Source organism: Lissotriton vulgaris, chromosome 2_1, assembly GCF_964263255.1.
Source record: "Lissotriton vulgaris chromosome 2_1, aLisVul1.2, whole genome shotgun sequence".
NCBI lineage: Eukaryota > Metazoa > Chordata > Amphibia > Caudata > Salamandridae > Lissotriton > Lissotriton vulgaris.
In genome coordinates, this window is record NC_141687.1 from 325,252,039 (window position 1) to 325,279,895 (window position 27,857).

Consider the following 27,857-nt stretch of genomic DNA (forward strand, 5'->3'; position numbering starts at 1 on the left):
AGTGCCACCTTCTCCTTTCTACGAAGGAGCAGATATATAATTATTCTAGGGCAAAGTAAATCATTGTAACTCAATAACACACGTTGTTAGAATTAAGTGTACTAATAAACCTAGATACCCCCCTTTATAACTAAATGGCTTATGTCACATTACCGTAGAAGAACGTAACTGGCCTCTTGAGTCATGACCCATCTTCATTCACACTCAACAATGACAATGGTAAATTACGCACTGCATATCTGTATAAGCATACATATATTACCTATTGGCAGTGGCCAGTAGGAGTTATAGTTAGAAACTATATGAAATTTATGAAATTTTCCCAGAAAAAGTGGACCATTTTGTCTAGTTCTGCATGGGAACTTTCAAAGTGGTCCGTCAAGCGTGGGGGGAAGAGGGAGGGGAATGTGCATTTCCCATAGAGATTACTACCATGACTGCGGCCCAAACTACTGGATGGAATTACACCAAATTTGGCAGAGAGGTAGCTCTTGGTCCAGAAAGAGCCCTTTTTGTAATGTGGTGTAAATCCGTTCAGAAGTTACAGAGTTATTAAAGGAAAAACAAAATTGTATATCTAGGGACACGGATCCTCCGCTGTGGATCCGTAAAATAACACGCCACCCTGCAGAGCCGTGATTGGCTGACCATAACCTGACTGGGAGGTTGTGGCCGCCATTTTAAGAATCAGTAAACGGTCCTAGGGTGTTAACATTTTTCTGCAATATTATTAAAGTGGCCAGTGTAGAGGTACCCTGATCCATGGGTGTGTTATAGGAGTGTCGGAGGGACCTATGTTGAGTATGAAATTGAGTTATATCAGTTGTTTTTTTACCACTTCGGGAATCCGCAGATTCCTTGCTAGGCTCAGTGCGCCTCTCTGTGTCAATCCACAATGATTTGTGAATCTAGACGCACTTAAATAAAAAACCACTCAGACATCCACACAGGTATTCTCACATCCATTTACAGACCCGCACAGGCAGTCATGCACCGACTAACAGGGGGAACATCACTTACAACACATTTTTTACAACGCACTACCATTACATCGCAACCATTACAACGCATACCATTACAACGCATTGCGCTTGGGGGCGCTCTAGGATAGGGAATATATTTAATTTACTATCCAACACCTTCCCTGCTATCCACGGGGACTGGAGTTGGAATAGTAAATTAAATAATTCACTATCCAGCGCCTAAAAGCATTATGCGTTGTAATGGACTGCGTGGTAAAAACCGCGTTGTAAAGGCATGCGATGTAAAAGCATGCGTTGTAGTGACACCAATCCACTAACAGACATACGCAGGTATTCACACACCCAGTCCCTCTCAGACACTCTCACAGATCCACACAGGTACCCACCGACTCACAGACCTACACACGCATTGACAGCCCCACTCACAGACCATTGCAGGTGCTCACAGACCCACTCGCATATCTACATAGGCCCATCAACTCCAGCATCTTGCTGACTTCAGCTTTGATGCTTTCCTTGACTAGGTCAGACTGGCGATACATTTTTATTTTTGGCAGGCAAGCTGTCACCAGTGTCTACATCATGGGTACACCTGGATGTCTGACTAGGGATAAAGGAAAAGATCTGTGCATACTGTTGAAGAACGAGTCGGCAGTCAGGCTGCTGTTTGTTAGATGGTGTCTGAGTAGACAACTCCATCTACTGACCCATCTTGGGGGCTGTAGGAGAGGAGGTCAGGGAGCAGTTTACTCTCTGTCGCCTGATCCTCGTCAGTGAGCATGGTTACATCAGACCTGTCGCAATAGAGCTTGAGGCGGTTCACATGTATCACCCTTTACGGTAAAATCACATTAAAAACTCCTCCTGACTATTCGTTGTTTCCTTTTGCAAAGTCGCTGTAACCTGAAATCTCTGAGGCAGTAAAGAGTGTTTTCTTATGCCAGTATCCCTGTATTTTGGTAACAACGTAATTTGACCGTTGCACTATAGTGATACATGCATGAATATGTTTGTTATTACAGTTGCTTTAAATAACGTGTTTTCTTGAGTCATGTTTATTTTCACTTCTGTAATTTTATGGAACAAGTAAAAAAACATCCTTTACATTGACATTGTTTGTTTATAGTGGAAGAGAGATACCGTGCCCTGTTGACAAGTGTTCTGAGAGCCAAATAAAGAAATATTCTGAAGGTCATAACATTTTATGCCCATTATGAAAAACTGGTTTAACGAAACTGGTCAATTATTTTCAACTTCCTGTTCCAGTTGAATTACTATGCCATTAGATCTTTCTGGCATCCTCCTGGTAACCTGGTTCACCTGCTGACATAGCAGTTTGTTCACCGCCCATCTCTCCTTTCCCCATTCTCTTCGGGGTACTCTGAAGGTGTAGTCGCCACAATTCTATCCGGAATGGTAATATAGCCCCATGATGCGAAATCTTCTTTATTTCTGAGGACTTTGAATTGTAGTTAATTTCATATCCATCTTAGAACTAAGTGAACTTACGCCTCTAACCCCCCCCCCACCCACCACCCGCTACATCACATGTTTTGGAAATAGGTTTGTTTCATAGCAATGAGTGAGGTTCTTTTTTGTAACACTGAGTTTTTCCTTCAGAGGGATACTGTTAACCTTCTTTGTTAGCTTAGTCTCGACACATTTCTTGCCATTGTATTGTATTGTATTGTAGCAGTTTTTATTGAGCGCGATTGCTGCCCGCAGGCGTCCAAGCGCTGGGTAGAGGGAAAGTGACTGAGGGAGCTTAAGGTATATAGGATTGGGCAAATAACAGTGTTTTTAAGTTTTTCCGGAATGCAAGTAGGTCAGGGTTGGAGCGGAGTGTGATGGGCAGAGCATTCCATAGCCTAGCGGTGTTCAAGGAAAACATCCTGCCTCCAGATCTTTATAGTCATATAGTTTCTCACAACAGTCTTGTCATTTGATCCTACATAAGACATTGTATACAGCTAGAATTATGTATCCCATCCAGGCAAATCCACAATGATTTTTTTTACTGTCATTTGTACGTTTTGTAGAGAATTCCATTGCATAGGATATTTGGTGTATAATACTGCAAATTTTGGCATTGACTCATATTTTTGATTTTCACAGGGTGCTGACAACTTAACAACATACACATTCAACACTCATCGAGCCCGACACACATTTTGTAAGACTTGTGGAGTCCAGAGTTTCTACACACCTCGCTCCAATCCAGATGGATATGGTATGTACAGATCAAGGAATAAGACCGATGTTGTAAGTTATAATGAAACAACACTACCCGAGATGAAATTTATTTGTAAACGTAGCACAATCCGTACAGTGTTCTTAATTTCAGATTTGCAAGAGTGCAGTGGTGAATGAAAGCGCTTTAATTAATATCTAAGCATTGTTAGCAGGGTGGATATTTGTGTAGTGTTTGAAGGAACCATTCAACAAGTAGGTAGAAGTACACTGACATCCTCCATCTGTGTGGAGTATAATAAAACCTACAAGAGTGTATTATACTTTAAAAAGATATCGTATTAGAAATTAACACAGTGAAAGGAAAAATGGCAGGTATATTACAGAAGAATGCATTAATAGAAAAGCCAGTCACTGAGCACAAGCTGCACACCAAATTACCAACACAAGCTATCCAAGTGCCATACTTTCTACATTCATCAAAGGGCCCATATCATGTGTAACACGTGAGGCCAGCGCAAGCCAGTCAAATCACTTTGTGTGATGTAACTACTAAACCTCTATTTACAGTGAGAAACACAAAACAAGAAATCTTATTATAGAACAGTTTGGTACCTAAAACGGCAGGCAGGCTAAAAGGTGATAAGGAGAGAAGAAAATTAATGCCTCAGAAAAATTAACAAAAAACACAGTTGATGGACAGAATGTAGAACAATGTCATACATTCAACCCAGTACAAGGATCTGGGCCTAAATCCTTGTACTGGGGTGAATGTATGACATTGTTCTACATTCTGTCCATCAACTGTGTTTTTTGCAATTTTCACCCAGAGTGTGCTGGGTATACTCAGACGTGAGTCCCAGGCTCTCCACACCACTGGAGTCAAGCTATCCAGGCTGATGAAGGCTGATAGCCAGAAACCGGTCCTTGGATGCTTGATTCCGATCTGGAAAGTCTGCCTGGGAGCTAGGCTCTGGAACCCCCTCCAGGTGACCATCCGGGGCATTGACAACATGCTTGCCTTCCGGAAGGCTGTGAAGACTTTTCTGTTCCCTTCTTGTTAAGGCTCTCTGTTCAGTCTCGCCGTCCCCTGTATATTATCTTATGGATCATTAGCGCCGGGACGCCCCTTTGCTGGGGCAGCTGTTGCGCTTGACAAAATAGTAACATAACATAACATAACATGGCTTGGTAGTTCGGACTGGACTGTTCCCATAAGGCACAGGGTCAGAGCTGATTTGCATATAGCCAGTGTCTAACCCAGGGTGGTGTGGAGTGCAAAAAAACGATGGATTTAGGCCCAGATCCTTGTACTGGGGTGAATGTATGACATTGTTTTACATTCTGTCCATCAACTGTGTTTTTTGCAATTTTCAGAAAAATTAACAGCTGTGGGGGCTGTAATGCAGTAGGGAATGGCAAACGTGTTGGCCTGCTCTCCAGATATGAGAGACATGATTGAGGAACTTGTGAGGCACCTTCCTTTGGAAAAAATGGTCAGGGAGGGCAAGATAATTCATAAGCCAAATATCAGGTATGCCCGCAACACCATTGATACTGCTAAACAAGAGACTAACACCAGCATCCCACTCTGTGCCTCACCTGGCACACATCATCTAGCTATGGAGGAAAGAAAAGACTGCAAAGATTATGCAAGCTCTCCAACTATCAATGTCATGGTGCTGTCACCAAATGGGCTGCAAAAAACACAAAAGCCCCATCCCAGGCCATCTACCAGAGGAGGCTTCTGGGACAACAGCCGCAGTAAGGCTAAGGGCACCGAAACCAAGGGCACATCTGCTTCCAAATAATTATCTTCTGAAAATTTTCTGACCACTCAACATGTTGGGAGGATGACTCCAGTTGAACCTTCCCAAATATAAGGATGTAAGCTCAGACCAGTGAGTGCTGTTGATCGTTAACTAAAGCTACTGCATGGAATTTTACTGCACACCACATATTATGACAGGACAGCATCAGCCCACATCACCTACGACTGCTGCTATGATTGGCCCAAACAATGGATTTAGTCCCAGATCTCTGTACTGGGGTGAGTGTTTGACATTGTTTAGCATTCCGTCCATCATTTGTTCTTTTTGCATTTGTCACTCTAAGTGGGATGAGTATGCCCAGACGTGGGTCGCATGCTCACCATGACACCAAAGTCAAGCTATCCTGGCTGGTGAGTGGTGATACCCCAGCAATAGCCCTGGGATGTTTGTTTCCAGTCTGGGGATGACCTAGCTTGGCAGTTTTGCCTGGATTGTTCCCGTGGGGAGCAGGGCCAAGACTAATTTGCATGTAGCTGGGTCCAAACTGGAATGGCTTGGTGAGCAAAAAAAGATGGATTTAAGCCCATATCTCTGTACTGGGAGTGAGTGTTTTACATTATTCAGCATTCCATCCATCATTTGCTCTTTTGCTAAAGGAAGCACAGGCATTACTTCAAAAATGAGCTATAGAAACCCAGCTATCTACTCCTTGTACTTTCTAATTCCCAAGAATGATAGGATGTTGCAGTCAATACTCAAACTGACTGCTCATTCAGAATATCACGTCAGAGCACCTCAAGATGACAACTTCAAGGTGTCACTGCTCTACGTCTGGAACTACAGGGTGACCCTCAATCTCAAGGATAAAACCTACTTCCACATCCCATTCACAAGCATGTACACACACCGTCTTCAGGAGTTCCTGGTGAGACAATTGTATTTGGATCAACTAGATATTTACTCACACTTTTCCAACAGTACCACTTGGTGAGAAAGATGTAACAAACATTAGTGAGGCTAATCTTCATAGGTCCCACTTGGTGCGATAACAGAGGTACTCTGCTTCTGAAAATGTCAATCCATCCTCACAAGAGGGAACCATTGCTCCCAGTTCTTATGCAGCACCAAGGGCAGCTGGTCTACTCCAACCTCAGGGCACAGAATCTTGCAATTAGGCGCCTGAAGTCCTAGAATTTGGCTACTTGTAGCATTACCGAGAATGTAAGTACATTCTTAACTGCATCGCTGCAACGGCTTTTCCCGCTGTGTGCGGCAAATTTGAAAAAGCCTTGTTACATGGCGAGCTCAGCTCGTCATCAGCAAACGACCACCGTGGCTGATGACGAGCTGAGCTCGTCATCAGCAGCGAAGAGGTTAAAGAAGCCAGCAAACCTAACTACGTGTACTATGTGGGCAATTCAAGTAAATGGAAACAATGTGTCCATTACTGCAACACTCTTCATAAACAGATCATACAGGCCACAGTGCAAGATATTATTTCTTACTTGCACCGACTACAAAAAGCAGGTATTGCCTGCTTTTTCCATAAGAGTATAACTGTGTTACCTGTGAAACTGGAAAGGCTAGACCAACTTCAAAATACCTGTTTTTAAGGCCTTTATGGAAGGCTTTTACAGTTACTCCGCCAAGATCATGACCAGTCCCTCCATGGGACTGTAACATTGTTATTACATGACTAATGAGCCTCTGTTTCACCGTAGCACTTTTGTCTACTGCATTGGTTTTCCTGAAAAGTGGCTTTTTCCATTGTATCCATTCCCCTTCGCAGGGTGAATGAACTGAAAGTTTTAATTGTGGAAAAGCCATTGATATAAGTGTACAACGATTGGGTTGTCCTGAGAACACACCATTGTTTTCTGCCATTTGTCATATCCCCTTCCACTTGAATCAAACTGTTGATTTTCCCTCTTCCACCTCCATAGAACACATTCAGTTGCAGAATGCGTTCTACATACGTTAGCTGTGAAGAGAGTCGTTGCTTACATTTACTGTACGTAATCCTTTAGAAAGGCCAACAAGCTCTTTTTCCTTTTGGACAACTCGGGGAGGAATTCCAGAAGTGGACATTGCTAAATGGATCTAAAAATGCACCCAGATTTGTTGTGCCAAAGCCAGTATTGCACCACCTTCTGTGCCAAGGCTACATTTCACATGTAAACGAGCACTGGAAAGCCAATAGGTCTGGGGTTGGTGAGTAACCTTTTGCTTTGCCAATGCTTGTTTTATTTTCCCGTTTTGGAGGGGTAAAATGTTATTGTTTGGGGATCTTTGGGCCCCCATCAATATTGTAAAAATCTAGTAAGATTTCCCATGCTCCCTTTCTTCTTTATATGAAATAGTGACACTCTTTTGTTGTTTATACATACCCGCCATCAATATGAAACATCATTGGCTAAATGCATACATTTTTTTTATTTTTCTCAAAACTGACACACATTCATGGTAGTTCAGTGCACTTAAGGGAACTACTTTGTATGCAGATGTGTCCCTTGTGAAAGAATAGAATGGCATCATCCACAGTGAAGTTATGCAATGGCTGAAGTAGGCTGACCCACAGTCCCATGCAGTGTGCTGTAGTGGGTGGGAGGAATATATGAATGCCACAACAGACCAGTGAATGAAGAGGGCTGGTTAAAAGCCCCTGTGTGTAAATTTAAGAGTGACATTATAGTTAGGTGAAAATATCAGATATAACATAATATTTTAAACTTATAAAAATGAAATTCTCCAGTTATAGTTTACTTATCTAGCTAGAACTTGTGTCCCTTCCATGTTGTGATCAGTGATGTCATTTGAGATGTCATCTGGCCGCCATAAGTGTTGCAGGGTATGCTCAGGCGTAAGTCCCTTGCTCACTTTGCCACTGGATTCAAGCAAGCCGGGCTGAAGACGGCTGGAATGCCAGAAACCGGTCCTCGGAAGCTTGTTTCCGGCCCAGGGAAGGGAAGGCATGGCTTGGCAGTTCGGGCTGGACTGTTCCCATGAGGCACAGGGTCAGACTGATTTACATATAGCCATGTCTGAACTGGGGTGGCAGAGTGGGCTAAAGAACGGTGATGGATTAAACCCAGATCTTTTGACTGGGTGTGAGTGTTTGATTGATTCAGATGCTCCGTCCATTACCACCCCCTTTTGTACCGCTGCAGGAGGAGACAGGCAGGAAATAAAATAGTTTTTCCAGACATCAAGGAGACATACCATGTAACAACAGAAGTAAAAGGGCCAGTCCTCGTAGTAGATTGCAAATTAAGATAAGGCGGTACTAAGTAGGGACTAACAAGCCTATTTACGAATCAGAAGGCAGCATTTACGAAGGACAGTGACACAAGCCAATGACAAATAGGGGCGGGGAGTAGGCAGGACTTCCAGTGCATATACCAATACAGCATGCCGCTAGGCTTGACCTAAAAACGCTGCTTCTATGGAAAGTCTAATCTAACTATAAATACACAGTGGCAACCCTGTGTATATATTTATTTATATATTCACTGACAAAGGCTTCCTGAAAGCCGAAACGCGTATCTTTTGCCTCTGGGATTGAGCGCAATCTTGATCAATAAATTTATGCTGAATTTTAACACCTTAGAGTCCGTGCCTTCTGCCATTACGTTTTGTGGGAGCTAGATGTGTGTGATATATATATATATAGTGGTTTTGTTTGAAATCACACTAACACCACTTAATACATTACGTCAAAACGTTAATTGAATCCCATTTTTACAATTTAGAAGGCTGTGCCAACTTTTTCTCATGATGTTTGTTGACTGATTTTAAGTGTCACATATTTTGAAGGCTGAGCTCATGCTCTGGCTCTTATTGCCAAGCCAAACATTTGCTTGATTACTTGATTTTGCCTCTTAATTTGTCCCTGCAATGAATCCACCTCATATTCAAAACTTTGGGAATAATTTGCAATTGTCTGGCTTGATCTTGAGAACCAAAGCAAATGTTCCTGTTTCTTTTTTTTCTGCTTTTACTCAAAATGTTTTTCTTTGTCCAAAGTTTTTAATCATTTTTCGCAAATGGGGAATCGAATAAAAACCGCATTACTGTGAATCCTGGAAAAAACATGACAAACTCTTTAAATTTTAGTTTTTAATGTGAGTAAAGTTTATTTCAGTTCAGACACCTCGGCTCATTAGGTCATGTTATCCTGGAAACTGTAGCTGCAGGCTGTGGACTCCAATCCGTGCAAATTCATCCTGAGATCGCTATCCATCTGTGGCTTCTCCACATCGCATCTTGTTGAAGCAAGAAGTGCAGTCCATGCTGTCACATTGTGGAGTAGAGGAAGTTCCCATGCAAGACTAAGGGAAGGATTGCACTTAAGTGCTTTTGTGTCGACGAAAACGAAAAGAAAAGGCTAATCCTAGACACAAGCAGTCCCAGCAAGTACATTGTGAAAGACATGTTGAAAATGCTGACTTAACAGATGATTAACCCTTTAGTAACCGGGGGGATCTCTTGGGGTTATTAGACCTGGATCTCTTCTCATTTTCACATTTCACTATGGTTTAGTCACAAAAGGAATCTTTGTTTTGTAGTGGGATCCTTATTTTATCAATTCAAAGTACTGATTTTCAATTATAGCCGGTACCAAGCGTACTCATCAAGAAAGTAGTGGAGGCCATCTATGGTGTTAGGACCTTCCCATCCATCCATTTTCTACAACCGGTGGCTGAAGGCCTCTTGGGAGGAGGCATTGTAATGGAGGCTTAGGATGGCCAAGGAGCTACTTCATCACCTACGTTTTTTCCTAAATTGGAAGAAGTCTTTGACTCCTCAGCAATGAGTTCCTGTGAGGAATTCTGGACCATGTAAATGAAACGGATTGCTTAATCAGAAAGGTAGTAGTCCTGTCAGAGCCTTCCGACAGCCAGGTAGCTTTTCTTCTGGCCTTGATTTTATCTTGCATGTCTTGATGCCTCATGCTGGCCTCCACATAAAACCACTGCAAGAGTGTCTTTATCAGTTGGGGCGACAGAGATTTGATATCCCCCTAAGCCACAAATCTCTATGAACTATGGCAACTCTGATATAAGACTTTTCCCTAGGATGTGAGTCTTACCAGGAGGTAGTAGAGATGGATTCTTCCCTGAACACTTGAACCATCACACTACACAAGATTTTCTAGTTCTCTTAAAGTCACAGAATTTGTCAGCTGCAGCTGAGCTTGTTTTGAATAGGTGAGACTTAAAGAGAGTTCAGGTATTATTTGGAAAGCACAAATTTGAAAGTAACAGGACATCTGCCAAACACGGTGGATGTCACCTCCGCCCTCCTTCACCTGACGATGGGAGCCAGAACACCATTTAGTGTTAGCGTGGCAGAATTAGGTGTTTGCAATAGCAGATATTCCACTGGAGCTCCCATTTGAAACTCGCTTTCAGCAGGACCAATGATTCTAGAACTGCTGTCGAAGTGGTAGATCAAGCTACGGCAGTCTCTCTGTAGGCATTTCTTCTGTCATTCTTTCTGTCTGGGGCCACCTTTATAACCGTGGTGGTGCTAGACAACATAATTGCCAGTGCACAGCCAACATTAATTTGGTAATTTTCCTCAAGATAAACCCTGCTTTGGGGGTCTATTTTCAGAAATCACAGAAGTGACCCCAGCTCCGTCCATCGTGCTGACACGGCATGGCACATTGATTATTTCCCTTAAAATGTCTGCCAAAACGGTAAGCAACTTTAAGTTAGGTGGCAATGGATGGATAGATCAACGAATGAAAGTTATAGTGCACCGAACTGAGTATGTGATAATAGGTGTAGAGGAAGTGCACAGCTACAGATTTGTTTTCAGTGCCTCTAGAAAGGATGTTTGTGGTTAGAAGGGCTGCAAAGAGAAATGGACAGGCAGTTCCATAGTTTGGGCGCTAGCACTGCAAAGGCTCTGCCTCCTAGTCATGAGCATTTAAAAACGGGGACCCTTGCTGTAAAATTCAGTTGACCATTTGGTTGTGAGGCAAGTCCAGTGAAATGTTTGCCTGCATAGATGAGGCCTGATGAACCAGGTACAGACTTACATTTTATGATGCCAGTGTGGGTTGCCGCAGCCTTCAATTCCTTGTTCAAACCTCTGCAGCCCACTGACTAGTCTCACCTCCAGGTTCTGCGTGAATTGGAATATGGCTGCGGTATTAGCAGGGAGTCCAAAATAACAGTGGTTGGCATAGCCAAGTCTTGACAGGACCGTGTTGTGCCTACCACAATTACTTTCTTTTTTATACAGGATCATGGGCAGAAACATTTCAAGAGTTTTATTTGGGCAAAAAACGTGTAGCCACAGCTGCATCTACCATCGAAAATCTTCATCAAATTAGAAGCCTGAATTCTTTTTTTCAACAAGTTTCCTTCTTTTGAGATGTCCATATCAATTTAACTTTCTTGCATTTAAGAAACTCGCAGGCATTTCAAAAGCAATTCTGAACGTACCGTGAATATGGTTTCTAATCCCTTCCCAGGATTGTTGTATTTTGAGACATTCCAACCAAGTATGTACACACTCCTCGACACACCCTCAAGCGGTCAGTTTTCAAAATCGATCCACATTTTAATGGTAGTACTCTGGTGTAATATGCCCAGTGTAAAAACTTCAGTTGTACCATTCTGAACTCTACACCGATGGCTACTATATACAGGTTAAATCCCTATCTTCCAGTGGCGCTAAATCATCTCCCTCTGAGTTTTGTGAGTGGTTTTCGCATTTTATTAAGCAGAGTTTTTTTTAATATGTTAGGGCAATTTCATGTTTGTGCAGTGGGGTTGAGGTCATCTGATATTCCAGCAGGGATTTGTTTTTAGATTATCTAGGGAGTGTTTTTGTAGTCCATGTTTTATCTTGTGGTACTTGTAGAATTGGGAGTTTGATAATTCATACTTTTCTTCCAGTTCCCTAAAGAACTTACTGCTTCTGAGTACCAGATATACCTTAACTTGGACACAGCTATCAAGTCCTAGTTTCCTCCAGTGGGCTACGTTGGAGAGGAGTCCATCTAGGATAACTCTTAATTTATTATATATCTTTATATTTTGCCACATACATTCCCAAGTATCGGAATCCCTCCCTGGTTATGTGCAACAGACAGTCTGTCTCACTGTGTGAAGACCAGTCCGTTAATGAATATATGATTGATGTATGCCAATGTACACTGCAGCCCAAAGGGTTGCCAAATGTTCTGATAATTTTAAGGGCTCGAGGGACAGACTGGGCAAGGTCCGCCAGGTACAAGTGTATATCATCTGCGTAGACCAACACTGTATTTTCTCATCCAGCGTCCCACCCCAGGCCTCTAATCTGGGCATCTCTCCTTAGCCAGGAGCCCAGTGGGTCATTGGCCAGGGTCAACAATGGGGGGGTGAGTGGGACAACGGACTACCCTGCCTCGTGCCTCAACTTAATGGGAATTGTGAAAAAATAGAGTACGGAGTTCCTCAGTGGGTCATGGAATGCAATGGAAGGGGATGTGCGATGAAAGGTTGGTCGGAAGTCCTCTATGGAGGGGAATTTCTCCTTTTGGAACTAGGACCCTCACACACCCAGCCAGCTAGGTGTCATGCTTCCTCATATAGGTCTGCTCCTCGTCGGGTCGGCGCTGCAATACCCGACGGGCACCCATAAAGGGGCTCTTTAGTGGAGATCTTTTGTTCCTTGCCGCATAGGTGCAGTGGGTGTAAAGGGCCTAGTATGTGTAGATGTAATAGTGGAATGTGCAGAGTAAAAGAGGGGTGGGATTCCGCTAAATAACTTTACTCAGGGAGGATCCTAGCCTGGTTAAAAAGAATACAGGAGAGGCGACAATCTGACTACAATGTGTCGGAAATGCGCTCTACTCCTAGGTGGTCGACATTTTTCTCGCCTCATAGTCACAAATGATCTGTGGCGATTCCTCAGGACTGTATGTGAAAAACTATCTACAACTAGTGGTAATATGTGCAACTACATAGCATACAGTGGTTCTACGGGAACTGTACCCGCAGGTAAGAAGCCAACCGCAACTATGTAAGCTCATACCTCATCAGTTGCAGCAGGAAAAGGACACACGTAAGGTTGAGTCTGCTCCAAAAAGAAGCCCAGTGGTTGACCTACACCGCACCGCTGTAATCGGAAGCCTTCAGAGGTTGCAACATTTACATGCACACTGACAATTGAGCTTATTTATATCAATTTTATGAATTGTATATATTTCTGACCAAATCCTGCCTTCTCCAGTATTAACATTAGACAGGGTCATTCAACAGAGTGGAATGCCTTTCCAACATCCAGTGACCTAATCACTGGGGCTTACCTTAAAGTCAGTGTTTTAGACAAGCAGTCGTACAATCAGTATAAATTATGTCTTGTGGCTGTATGGGCATAAACGCTGATTGATCAGGATGCATTAATTTATCTAATACAGTATAAAGCCAATCGGCCAATATCATGTCCACTATCTTTAGAAGTGAGATGGGCCTGTATGAGGAACAATCTTCCAAGGACTGACCCTTTTTATAGATGAGGATGACTGTGGCTAACCTTAGACCCAGTGAGAGAATACTTTCATATTCCGCTCCTTCGTACAAATCTAGGATGTGTTCTATTTTGCCTGATAAAATTCTGAGCAGCTCTTTTATAGCCCATTTGGTCCTGGGGCTTTCCTGGATTTATATTGGGATATGGCCTCAGCAATTTTTCTATTGTGATTCCACCTTCAGCCTAACCCAGTCCTCATCCCCTAATGTTTCAATAGGTAAGTCCACACATATGCCTCAGTTCCTGCCTGCATGTAGGTTTGGTTATGTGTGTCTTTATTAAGTAGCACGCGGAAGTGGTAGCCAAATCCTCTGCCTTGTCTTTCATTGTTCCATCTTTTTTTTTACACACTTAATCCACCTGTGACCATCCTCTCTTTTTCCATGCCTTCTTTCCGACCTCGTAAAGCCTATTTTGGGTATTGATAAGTCGAGATCTGGTGCCCTCGACGTAAACCCCGTTTCTTCTCATAGATCTGCCCGTTTATTTTTTCATGCCAGTTTTTTTCCCCAGTATCTCTTTTTTCATTTTCATACAGGGTTGTTTTGGACTTACACAGTATAGAAGAGCGTTCAAGCATATATAAAAGATATTGCATTTATGCACACGAGGGAGTATCTATTTCGCTCATGTGCCGTCAGCAGTTCAAGATGTGTGATGTCTCCCAGTGGGTTGGAGTGTGCCCTTCTGTGAACAGTCCAAATCAGTGTGATCTTCTTCCGTCAGGAGATACAAATTGGCCATGAGGCCAATATGGGGAACAAAACGAAAACGGTGAACTATTACAACTCTCCCTTGTCAGGAAACATAACTATTATGCTGGTTATTAGTCACCGTCCCAAACATTGCCTTCGTCCTAGTGAGCTGGTGCGCAGAACCATGCTAATCCCTGTCCTGCTAGCTACTGGTTTCTCCCCATGTATGTGCCAGTCAGGCGTTCTATCTCTCCAGTGAGTGAGTTGTACTACACATGGTTGTCTTCTATGCATGGCACTACCCATACTCATGGGCACGCAATGCAAGTGGCACATGGCGTGCCCCATATGCGGCCTATTATGGTGATTCAAGCATTTACATGCCCTCATTCAGGGTGGTTTGTCATCAGTTTCAGATTTTAGTGCATTCAGATAGTCGTCCCATGTGTCTGCAGGAGTTCCTCTAAGGCACTGGGCGCGTAGTTTTTCCCACACATCTGTCTCTGCTGTACCCCATTTAATGAGATCCTTTGGCCACCTTTGGTGCTGGGGCACCTCCGGTGACTTCCAGGTCATTTTGATACTTTGTTTAACTAGATCACAAAATACTGTGTGCCATACATCAATGTATTCATGGTGCTACCCCGAGTACCTAAAATGTAAAATCAGGACATATATACCGAACCGCCCATTTCATTTCTCCTCTGCGTCCCTTTTGATGCAACATAGTTTGAAACAATTTAAAGTAGTCGGTAAAGTTTCCAGTGTTCTCACCCAGCAGTTGTGGGATCATCTTCCCTTTCAGCTAAAAAACATGTCCCTCTCCATATTCAGGAAAATACTTTTTTTCATGACACTGATCTAAAGTAGCTGACTGTAACATAACGTATCTTTTATTGGGACTTCTCTGACTCCCAATGTCCTTTCGAAGATATATTGAAAATGGTAGGTTGTGTTCTTGACCAACTCTAACAGTTCTCTCTCTCTCTCATTACCCGCAACACTCTGCTGACTCTCAGCCAGCAGTCAGACAAATTCTATCAGGCAGAACCCTTGAGGGCTTGCACGTGCACGGGAATATAGCCGATGCATCCGTGGAGCATACATTTGAGGGTCGTATCCAAACCTCTGTATCACAACTGCTATAGAAACTGTGCACGCCACTAGGTGGCGTGGTTGCTCACAGGTTGATAATGGAATACGGTATGGACTTAGAGTCCCAGTTTGACCATGACGTACTATTGTGCTTCGCCAGTGTAACATTGTCTCCTGGTTCATAACTGTCCCCATCCTCCAGCACAGAACCGAGTCCTGAAAAAAGACGTAATTCACTGGCTTCACTGACTCAAGACAGTTGCCTGGTCCTCTATCCCATCCATCTAATTCTGAGCTTGGCTGCCTCGTTCTTGAAGAATTTACTCAGTCCACAGTGCCCTGTCTCAAACTAGTCATTGTCAAGGTAGAAAATCTTATATTGGCCAGTACAAAAGCAAGGAGCTTTGTTTGCATTTGCCACCGAGCCTTTGAAGAGGAGTTCAGTTCTCTCAAGGATTCTTATAACTGGTCTGTTGTCTTTATTTTTAGTTTTTCTTCATCTGGAATCGAGGTTGAGTTGTATACTTTCTATTGTGCTATTATTGGTAGCTAATTCTAAATGGGAATGTGTCCTTCCTGTAAAACCTTGAAGGTAGATATTTAGACTAAATCATCCAGTTGTTTCCTCCAGTTTGGAATTTTTTAAAATAATTATTTATTTGTGTTGCATTTACCAGCCTCAGGAACTTGGGACGATCAGATGTTGAAAGTGGTGACATGAAAGTATTTTTGTAGTAGTAATCGCCGTTTGGAGGCTAAACAGGCTTCCACCTATCCCTTGTTCCTTCGGGCTGATATACTCAAAACTCGCCTTTCTTCTCTGCTGAACAATTTATCAAAGGCTGATCAGAGTGCATGCTTCAATATCAGACTCTTCAGCTAGTTCTCATTCGAGTTCCAAATTCTGAATATGGATTTAGTTTACAGGGCCTTCTAATGAACCGAAATCCAAGGTGAATCCTTAATTGAGGGGCGATCTCAGGAAATCTAAAAGTAAAGCAAATTACTTTTATAAAGAAGTGTACAGTACATTATTACGCTTATCACAAATCACTACAGCGTCATGTGTCAAAGCTAGTAAAATTTGCCCGTGATAATAGCAACATCTCAGTAGATGTTGAAGGTAAGAGGTAAGATGGGGTAAATCTTGTTCACGGCAAAGGAAAGTGCACTAGTTTTAGACCAGCTAGTTTCACAGTTAATGTTCTCCCATCTGTTCGATCCAAGCCCCAAAATCCAAATTAGTTGCTCTTTTTTCCATCACCCTAGTGCCAGCTAAGTTGTTGAATCCTCTAGGGAAGCTCTGACTGTTCCATGGGACGTCAGGCCCCGCCGTGCGTTCCCATCAGTGCCACTGACTCAGAGCAGCACAGAAGATTTGAGAGGACTGGGGTTGTGATCATGATTGCACCGGATCGGTTGTGACATGCAATGAATGTAGACTGGACCTGTTGAAGCTGTAGTGTCTGCCGATGAGGGAGGATCTTTTCTCCCAACAGGAGCAACAGTTTCTGCATCTGAAAGTACCACCATCATGTTTGGTTCTTGAGAGATTAGCTCTCTAGTACTGCTGTTCCTGATGAGATGATTTACATATTGTTGGCGGCAAGGATGCAGTCCATTAGAGCAGTGTATTCAGGCCGTTGGTGCATCTGCTCAGTAGGTGTTTGTGAAACAGTTACAACGCCTTAAAATCTGAAGTCATGTATTTTCAACAATTTACTGTCACTGGCTGAAAAATACCTCAGCTTTAGTTACTGTTCTACGTTATGTGACGACAAAGAACACCTCTCCAAGTCACGGACAAACACGCATATCTCCCCCAATCCCACCAACCATGACCTCTCAGCCGCATACTTTTCAATCAGGGACACACCTACCACCCCTGAACTCCCATCCCCTACCCACAACCTCACTATCCCAACTCAGCACCCCATCACAGACATAGATCGCTCCCCCTCATACGCCGCCCGTTCCCCCGCCCCCTCCACCAACGTGCGGACCTCCACACATACCCTCAACACACCTATCACACCTACAGCGGGCATTAACACCCCGCTCGGCGCTGACAGCACAATCCCCACACTTAACACTCCCAACTTAGTCCAGCACCAGAACAACACGCATTCTGACATTTCCACCCTGTTATCCCCCCCCATTCTCAGTCCTCACTACCCACCAATCAACTGCGCAGAACGTACTCCCTCTCCTAATTTAACGCCCCCTCCCCTTAACAGGACCATCTCCACTCCCACTCCCCCTCCTACTCTCAGCCCCTACTATCCTCCTTCCAACACAGCTACCAGTCTCCCAGCCTACACGTTGTCCCCCACGCCTACCGCCAATGCCCCCACCCATAACATCAATTTCCTCCCTACCCCATCCACTCCCCATCAGTCCAGAACCTCTCACCTCCCTAACCCCATCCCACGCTCCAACACAACGCAGACCTGCCCGAACACCAGCCCTCCCCCCCGCCTGCACACAAATTCCCTGGCCAGCCAATCACCCCTGACTGCCACCCCCACCACCTACCCTACGATGGAACTCATCATGGCCACCCTCACTCAGATCAAAGAAGACATTCAGGTCATCAAAGAACGACTCTCCACACGCCCTATACACCACCCAGCCACCTCCACCCCCCTTCCCAACCTGCCTCCTACCCCGCCGGCGGTCCCCCACCCTCACCACGCCCCACACCAGGCTTCAAACCCTGCTCATAGGCGCAGCAATTCCCGTAGTCCCCAGCATCGCCCCTGCAACGCCTCACACAGCCACACCTCCCCGCCAAATGTGTCCCCCACCTCTCAGACTAACTCTCGCACTCAGCTATGCCCCAAGCTGACATCAATCCCAGCTCTTAATCGCAACAACCGCCCTCGCCGCACCCACAACTCTTCTTCTGACCTCGACACACTCACCCTTCTCCGCTCCTATGATCCAGCCCCCCAAACTCACACAAGCACCCCACACCGCAACATTCCCACGATACACCCAAATCCCCTTAGACCACCCACATTAAACAGCAGAGCCTCCATCCCCAATAACCTTAGAAAAGTCCCTCTCTCGCTAGAACATTCTAACACCCTCTACACACCCCGTCTCAAATGCGCGCTTCTCAATTGCAGATCGGCGACGAAACACTCAGCAGCCATTGCTGAACTCCTCTTATCGCAGGACCTTGACCTAATCATCTTGACTGAAACGTGGCTAACTGAATCCTCGACACCCATAATGGACATTCTGGTTCCTCCCAACTTCCACATCATCAGGCTCGACAGAACAGGCCAAATAGGTGGCGGAATCGCATGCATATACAAGAACAACCTCTCTGTACAGAAGGTCAATTCCACATCCCTGCCATCCCCAACATCCTGTGAATACATCTGCCTTGACATTATTAGTGAGGGCAAACCGATATGCACTCTGCACAGCATATACCACCCGCCCAGGGACAACCTCACCTTCTCCCAACAAATCATGGATATGATCTCAACCAATTCCGGTCGCCAGCTCACCCAAATATACCTTGGTGACTTCAACCTCCGCTGGAATGATAGCAACGACGCAGTGGTAAACAGTCTTAAAAACTTCCTCGATGCCCTGAACCTCACCCAAATATGCAACAGTCCGACCCATGAGAAAGGCTCTACCATCGACCTGATCATCTCCAAGGAGCATTCTATCCAACTCGAATCCATCCAACCTTGTGACTGGTCAGATCATCACATTATCACATTCTTTATCAACGAAAAAGTCAAAGTCAACCCTGTGCAACTCTCCAAGCCCAAGGTCTGGAAAAGAAACTCGAAAAAGCTCAACCCTGGCTCTCTGCCCCCTAACAGCTGCAATCTCCTACTCCCTCCTGCAGGCGCCTCGGACGTCCAAACTCTGACTGACCACTATCTCAACACTATGACCTCGATAATCAATGAGGCTGCACCTATGCAACTAAAAAGAGTCGCCACTAAAATCTCCAAACCATGGTACGATGGGAGTCTCAACGAAGACAGAAGAGACATGCGAATGGCAGAACGGACCTGGAGATCAGCCCCCTCTGCAATGCACCTAAAAGAGTTGAAGAAGAAGAGAAACGCCTACTTCAGGAAAATAAAACGCTCAAAATCGGACTTCTTCCGCCTCCAACTCAACCAAGCAAAGAACCGCCCGAGAAAACTGTTTGAGCTAATCAAATCTCAATCCAAAGAGCTACCACAACCACTCAACACTGGGCGTGTGGTACCCTCATGTGAAGACTTCGCTGCTTTCTTTATCCAAAAAACCGACAAAATAAAAAGCGATCTCCTCACTGACGCAAGCCTCTATTCCAAACCCAAATGCCCAGCACCCGTTGAACCAAAAAACAATGCGACATGGTCAACCTTTGACACATATTCGGAAGAAGAAATTGGCAAATTACTCAGCACCCTGAAACCATCCAATCACCTCACGGACCCCCTCCCTGCCTTCGCAGTAAAAGACTTTACCCCACTGATTCTCCCTCTCTGGACTAAAATCATCAACAGCTCTCTCCAACAAGGAAGCATACCTGACTCCCTCAAAGTTGGTCAGGTCACACCTCTACTAAAGAAACCAACAGCCGACCCCGCGGATCTCAACAACTACCGTCCCATCACCAATATCCCCACTCTCGCCAAACTGCTGGAAAAATGCGCACAACTACAATTGACTAAACACATTGAGCTATTCGATCTCCTCAACCCTCACCAGTCAGGTTTCCGAGCAGGACACAGCACAGAAACGGCTATGACTCACATAATTGACGACGCACTTCAAATGCTAGACCAAAATGACACCTGCCTCCTCATCCTTCTTGATCTCTCATCCGCATTCGACACCGTTAAACATGAGAATCTACTAGAACTACTAAACAAAAGAATGGGCTTATCTGGAACTGTCCTCAAATGGTTCACTTCCTTTCTCCGCAACAGGACGCAGAAATTCAAGAGCAACAACCTGATGTCCACGCCAGTACCTGTAACGCTAGGCGTCCCACAAGGATCTTCTCTATCCCCAACTTTGTTCAACCTAGTCATGGAACCTCTCACCACTTTGCTACAAGAATCCAATGTACGCTTTCACATGTATGCCGATGACACCCAACTTTACCTCAAACTGCAATCACCCAATGACATCCTGCTCCTGAACTCAACGATCAGATGCACCCAATCCTGGCTTGCAGACAATCACCTCAAACTCAATGCCCTGAAAACAGAGTTCCTTCTGATCGCACCTCCAGCGAAGATATCCACCACTCAACATTGGCTTAAACTCCTAACCGCACTCAATGTCCAACCCACCATCGTGGAATCAGCAAAATCTTTAGGCATAACACTCGACACCAATCTCAACATGCAGCAACATGTCAGCAAAGCAACAAAGGGAGCGAACTTCCAGATCAATACTCTGAGGAAACTTAAACCCTACCTCCCAGCCAAAGACTTCCAAACAGCGGTGCAAGCACTAATCATCCCACGAATTGAATATGGCATCACCGTCCTCTGTGGACTCCCACTAACTACAACCGCACAACTAAAAGCATCTCTAAATGCTGCAGCGAGACTCATCACAGGGTCAAAAAAACACTCCCACATCACCCCTGACTTGAAATCCCTGAATTGGTTGCCGTTTGAAGCCAGAATACATCTGAAAATAGCCTGCATGACACACAAGGCGGTACACCTAAACTCACCCGGCTACCTTGCTCAGAAATTGACAATCTCTGGGGGAATCAGAAACACGAGAGGCGCAAACAATCTTCTGCTGAAACCTCGAAGATTCCGGAAGGAGAAAACATACAAGCGCTCTTTCTCAGGAATGGCGCCCAGGATTTGGAACTCACTCCCTCCCGAAACCAGGCATATCTCTTCCACTGCAATCTTCAAAAAAGAAGTAAAAGCTATCCTCATGGCTAAATTCACCTGTACTACTATCTCGAACCCTATCAACACCCTGCGATGATCTGCATTACTTGCTTGACCCCTTACCTATTTGTACGAGCTGTCTTAACACCCACTTGATTGCTTTGCAGCCACCCAATTTTATGATCTGTATTGTATGATCTACTGATTTACTTATTTGACTTTGTTCCCTCATGTTCCCTTCTGTACTGTGTGAACTATCGACCTACCTATTTGACTTTGTTCCCTCATGTACCCGTCTATGTAAAGCGCTCTGATATCTGCAAAGATCTTGTTCGCGCTATATAAAACTCTGAAAATAAAAATAAATAAAACAGCAGTCAGTAGTTTTAAGATTTTTAAGGGATTTACAAAATACGCTCCCTTCCAGTATCATTTTGCATTTTCTGAACGGTGTTTAAATTTGGTTCATATTTTCATGATGTGGCAGCTGCTCGAGCCCCTTAATTCTTGTGATTTGACATTTCAAAATTGGATTTCTAGTTGCTATTACTTGAAATAGGAGAATTAGTGAATTTGAGATGCAACGGGCCCGATGTAGGTAAGTTCATTTTACCACTTCTTAAATACCGAATCATACCGATTCGGTATTTAAGAAGTGGTAGGGGAGGGGGGGGGGGGGGGGGATGTAGGTATTTCAGATTCGGCAAATACCGAATCGTTAAGATTCGGTATTTACCGATTCTGTAAATACCGAATCGGTAAAGCCCATTGATTCCTATGGGCATTGAAGCCCATAGGAATCAATGGTCATTACCGAATCGGTATTTACCGATTCGGTAAATACCGATTTGTGCAAGGGTGCAGGGGGTGTCACTTTGACACCCTCTAGCACCCCGAATTCAGGCACGTGTGCCATGTGGCACACAGACATGCCCTAAGGCATGTCTGTCTGTCACATGGCACAGGTGTGCATGCACAGATGTGCATGCACACCTGGATTCGGTATTTTACCACCCAATTGGATTGGGTGGTAAAATACCGATTCTTTAAGCCCTGTGGCACTCTGACATGTGCCAGCTACATCTGCATTTACAGAATCGGTATTTTACCGAGTCTGTATTTACCGATTCGGTAATTTTACCGAATCGGTAAAATACCGATTCTGTAAATGCATTCCCTACATCTGAAAACCGTAATACCGGTCGGAAACGGCCGAATTCGGCCGTTTCCGACCGGTTTTAGGGCACCTACATCGGGCCCGTTGCCTCCTTTTCTTAAAGACAAGGTTACTTTTAAAATTGGATGTTCTTTTTTTGCCCGAAGTGTCTTTTTTTAGAGTTTATTCTCCCTCAGGTAGTGCTTTTGCATTCTTTATATCCTTCTCATTGGCCAAACGAGGCCCTGAGGGCTGTCTATTAGACCAAAAATGTTAGGGTGGATGAAAACCTTTCTGTTGGTTTTCAGGGTGCAAGACCTATATCTGTTGGGAAATAAACTTTATCAAGATGGATTTCCCCTATGGTGAAAATGTTGCAAGTTGATTCGAACAGGACACGGCTAGGGGTTAGAGATCGTTCTTCTAAAGTAAAGGATGCAGTTTGTGTTCCAGTACAGACTATTTGCAGTACCGCTTCCTGGTCATCCTTGTGTTCTTTCACTGAGCATTATTGTTCATATACTCACTTGAAGGAGGATTTCTGGTTTGGCAAGGCTGTGATTCAAAGCTTCCTGGTGTTTCAATCAGCTTTCCTCGTCGATTTACTGCTTTGGCGACAATTACCATACGAGAGCTGTGGGAAGCAGTGTCAATTACAAGGCCATTCCATACATTCGTTAATCTTCGTGTGGTACACACCTATTTTCTTTCAGATTCCCTTAGGGTCATCTGCCTCCGCACTTCTGAGTGAATAGTATTTTATTGAGTTTGAGTTCTGTTTCCTCCCCGGATTGTTAGTATGACATGGAAAAAACAACATCATTCTCACTTTGGCAAATGACGTATCTCTAGTCTTGGCATTGGTGATGTTCACTTAAGGAATATGCAGAAAGATAACGTACACCATCAGAAAGACCATTACAGATTTAAGAAACTTTCTTTCTGCTGAAAACATCCTATCCTCTAATCCCATCTACCTGTATTGTATCGCACAACCCCATTCCCCTTGACAATACTTTATCCATTTTCCTCCAGATGACCTACCCTGTTTGTATCCTTTCGATATAGTAGTGAGAAATGGACTGAGGTGTTGGTTGTTATGTTCATGAGTGAGGTAGACCTTGAACTTGCTTTCAAGAGTTCTGTCTTTCTGTATGAAAGGTATTTCTTGCTGCTTAAAAAAGCTGTTATCTCCCTTCGTGCTGATAGTTCAACACATTTGGAGAAAAAGGGGCAAAGTAAAGGTGTAAAAAAAAGATATTACAGTGTATAAGGCTGTAGTATAACTTGGATGTCATGTAATGCAAAAAAAGGAAATGACGTAATTTCCACTTTCTCCTACTTTATTATAATCCAATCTCCTTGGCCTCCAACCAGCATAGAGGTGCACATGCATTTGCAAGGGTTCGCATGAAGAAACAAACGCACTGTTCAGTAGTAGTTAGTAGTTGACATGGTCTGGCGCAGCAGCCAGAGGGGGAAGGTTCATACTTCTACAAAACACTCAAATTCTGAATAGTTGATAAGACACTTTTGTCTCATATAGATCAGAGTGTAGACCCAGGCTTTATTGTGTATTGATGTATTGTTTAGCGCAAGTAAAGGTGAGTGTTATCTTGAACAACTGAGAGGGCTGTAAAGTTTGTGGAGTTAACCAAAACTGAAGTATGATTAAAAATAGGCTTGTGTTATTCGAAGTTGTAAAATATCTTTAAAACAAAAGCTTACCTTGTTATTTTTTATTTTTTTTAAATCTCAGGTATTGCCCCACACTGCCTGGATGAAGGTTCTGCCCGGAGCATTGAGATGGAGCCAATCAACGGGAAGGAGTGGGAAAAGACTATCAAGGAACACAAAACCATCCGCAGCATGTCACAGTGCTGAAGTCTCATTACTGTCCCCTGTCTGCAACTCTCCATTCCCTGTCCTCTTCCCTTTTCCTTGTAGCGTTTGGCAGCACACATCTTTTTTATAAACCAGCTGTCTTGCAGCCCTCATGCCTTTCTTCTTGCCATTGGTAGACGAGTTGACAAGTCTCTTGTCTTTTTTTGTTGTTGTTGCAGAGCGGTGCAACACACCATTCATTCTGTACAGTAACTGTTCCCATCCATGTAGAGAGTGACATGACTTGTTTATCAGGAATGTAAAACCTTTCAAAGAATGTAATTCCTAAGAATGTAAAATCTGTAGTACATTGTTTCTTAAGAATGTCAAATCCACGGTACAGGGGATCCCTAATACAAAAGTCCACAGTACACTGGATTGAGATTGTAAAGCCTGCAGTACTAAAATCGCAGTTCAGGGAATTCTTAATGAAAGTCCACAGTACAGGCGATTATTAAGAATGTAATTTCTGCAGATCTGCAGTACAAAGTTTCTTAAGAATGTAAATTCCGCAGTATGGGGAATTCCTAGGAATGTAAAAAATTGTCATATAGAGATTCCTCTCGTCTACCTACACCTTTTAGATACATATACAGATGAATTCTGATCATGATTGAAACATATTTTTTTACTCTTTTGTGCAGGAGTCAAGTTCACTTGACACCAGGTTTTTTTTAAGCAAACTTTGTAACTTTTTAAATGCCGTTCGGCACTCAAGGGAGTGTTCTTAACATTTTTTCAAGATTTTGATACATAAAACGTCCTGGGGCTCGTCAATTGAAGGAGAACTGTCTGGTTTGGTTCTCATTATATATATATTTTTTACCCACATTCTTCCACCCATATGGCTGTGAAATCATTATGAAACCTCAAATTTAGTTATTGCAGTGTCAACAACTCTGGATTGCCTCACCTCAAGAATGAGCACATAAATACTTTGACCAATCCAAACAAAAATTAGTGGACTACTAGGCTAATGCCTCTATTCTAAAATGTAAAATCAGTACATATACGCATATTGGAAACATTGAATAAAGTTTCCATTGGATGCTTTTAAAATCGTTTTTCTAAGTAGCATTCCTATATTATTAATTTCAGAAGAAATTTAGTTTTAACCTTGACAGGTTAAGATTTTGTTTAGCCAAAGTTTTGGTTCCGTCCAGCATGCTGTGAGTCAAATGCCTCTTTATGTTTTAGTAAGCTCCATCAATGCGTAATTGTTAATATTTATCTTGTTTGCTTCCTATAAGATTTTAAATAAGCTTTCCAAAGTCAATATTTGTTTGTAACTATTTACTTTAGTACTTGACAGTACTGCAGGGTCACCAAGTTGAGGCCCTATTTTCCCTTCTTACATGACTAAGTTGAGAGTCAAGCCTATTTGCTACTGTTTAAAGACTATGGTCATAATAAACATAATTCTTGACTGACTGACTGACTGAGAGTCAAGCATCATAACGCATAGGTAAAAGGATATTTCCGTAATTGGTGTAGTTTTTATTTCTGATTTGATGACAAGCATTAAAAATAATATACATCTAAATAGAGTAGAAGTCATTACAATATTGATTTTGCACCTGGGCTTACTTAAAAATGACAGACCCAGAATTGAGAACTGAAATGGAATGTCTGGGTGCATGTTTGTCTAAATAAGTTGTGAGCAGAGTTTTTTAATTTGGACATGTTGCATTCTTTGGCCAGCCTCAAAGGTAGATTGTTTTTTTTTGGGGGGGGGGGGAGGGGGTATTGAAAAATAAGAGAGAACTATTACTCAATGGTACTCGTTTTTTGGATTCAGAAATTTAAAAAGCTATCTACACTTCCAGGATTTGAACTGAAAATGCACTGAGATTTCAAAATTGCTCTTATACTGGTCTTTATTTGACCCGTATAACTGTGGATATGAAAAGGAGGCAAAACTCACACGTAGGCTCTTACCTTGGACATTCATTAATGTGGCAGGTGATGAAGCTCAGGGGGACTGCCTGCTGGTATGCTTCTGAAAGAGCTTACCAGTTAGTCAAGCATACAATTATCCATTACATTTTCGCAGTTTTTGTTTGTAACACTCCAAAATATAAGTTCCTAGAATGCCAGCTGAGAATTGATTAGTATTTTGTCATAAAATAGCCTCCAATATTTTTAAAGGATTTTCTAAAAGAAATATGAAGCCCGCAGAAAAGCGGGAGGTATTGCTATACTCTCACTTATTCAGTTGTAATTTACATTTTACACCCCATTTTATAAATACATTCAATAAACCGGGAGTGCTCAACAGCTGATTAAACTTGTATTCATACTAATTTATTATATATACTCACAGTTAGATTTTTTTCTGTTTAAAAAGGTGGTGCATTTATGCATAATAAGCTTTTAGTGACCTACGGATTTGAAAAATGGTCTTTGCAATATAAGAATTTCTTTAGGACTGGCCAGTGTACTTTGTGGATACCTGCACTGTGATTTCCAATTGTAAATGTCAAAATTGAGCATAGAGTTGATTGTAACATATTTGCTTCTAACATTTCAGAAACGAAGTTTATGAATCACAGCAGTTGTTTTGCTGCAGTGTTTGGCTGTATCTTTGTTTTCCCTTGTGCAGTATGCCAAAGCCAGCATTCAAGCCTTTCTACGGGTTATTTATAATGTAATTTCACAACCATAAGGATGGTAAAAGAAATATTTATTATAGGAAAAGTGTATTTCGGGGACTGACTAATATCATGTTATTTTCCCTGCAGCCATGTCCCCTCTCTGACTGAGGTTTTTAACCTTTTTAGATTTCCACTCTGTAACCCCATTTTCTAAAATGTGTGCAGATTTTATTTTGTTGCCGTCCTTTAATTGCCGTCCTACCGTGAAGGGAATCTGTCAACCGCTCAGGATGAACGTTTGCCTGTATTAAGTCTAGTAACCGCATTGCGTCCCCTCATTTTAGAGTTTCCCCTCATTTTAGTAGTCTTGTGAGGCCAATGACGTCATCTCATCTTTCATGCTTAAACATCGTGGAACAATGTACCTAAGCCAGTACACATACATCTCTGGAATAGTCTAGTTCAAATCACCTTTTGAAACTGCCTACTTACTTTCATTCTGCTTCCGATAGCGCTAATTTGATGTTTGTTAATAGATGTTTCTGGAACTCCAGGAATATTGTAGATTTATAGTGTTAGCATTTTAGCACTTGACTTTTCTGTATTTTGTTTGGGTGCTCTGAGTTATCCCCGCTCCATTCTGGACAAATAAACAAATAAAATCAGTCTTTCTAGTGTCACTGTTTCTGATTTGTTTCAAGGTGTGTGTGTGTATGTGAGCGTCCAGTTTTTGACTCTATTTTTCTGATTCACGTTTTCAGTTTATTGTGGTTTTGTTAAGTTCAGGTTCACCACAACACCTGTAGTTTGATTTTATGTAGGTTTATTTGAAAGTATATTAAAGCAGACCACCAACCCGAGCTGGCAAATCCAAGACAGCATTCAACCGAGAACATTCACACCCCTGCAGTTAAATGGTGTACAGGGACTTTTTGTGCTGTCACCTAATACCTAGAGTTCAAGTAACCTACGTAGTCAGTAACATAAGTAAGTACATTTCTTGGTGTGATGTTCTTTGAAGATTCAGATCCTCTTCAGAATCAAGCACACCACCTCTACCAGCATTCA

The 27,857-nt window shown here is 43.0% G+C and overlaps 1 protein-coding gene across 2 annotated transcripts in view; it reads left to right on the top strand.

Moving 5' to 3' along the window:
* Window positions 1-27,457, top strand: part of CENPV (centromere protein V) — a 48,754-nt gene extending 21,297 nt beyond the window's left edge. The window contains exons 4-6 of one of the 2 annotated variants that reach the window (XR_015308371.1): window positions 3,099-3,213; window positions 24,071-25,565; window positions 25,639-27,457. Coding sequence is in view for 1 of the 2 variants with exons in the window: in XM_086955039.1 (XP_086811165.1) it covers window positions 3,099-3,213; window positions 24,071-24,195 (240 nt within the window). In the remaining variant the exon portion in view is untranslated. The other variant, XM_086955039.1, reaches the window with a different exon arrangement.
* The last annotated feature ends 400 nt before the right edge of the window (window positions 27,458-27,857 follow it).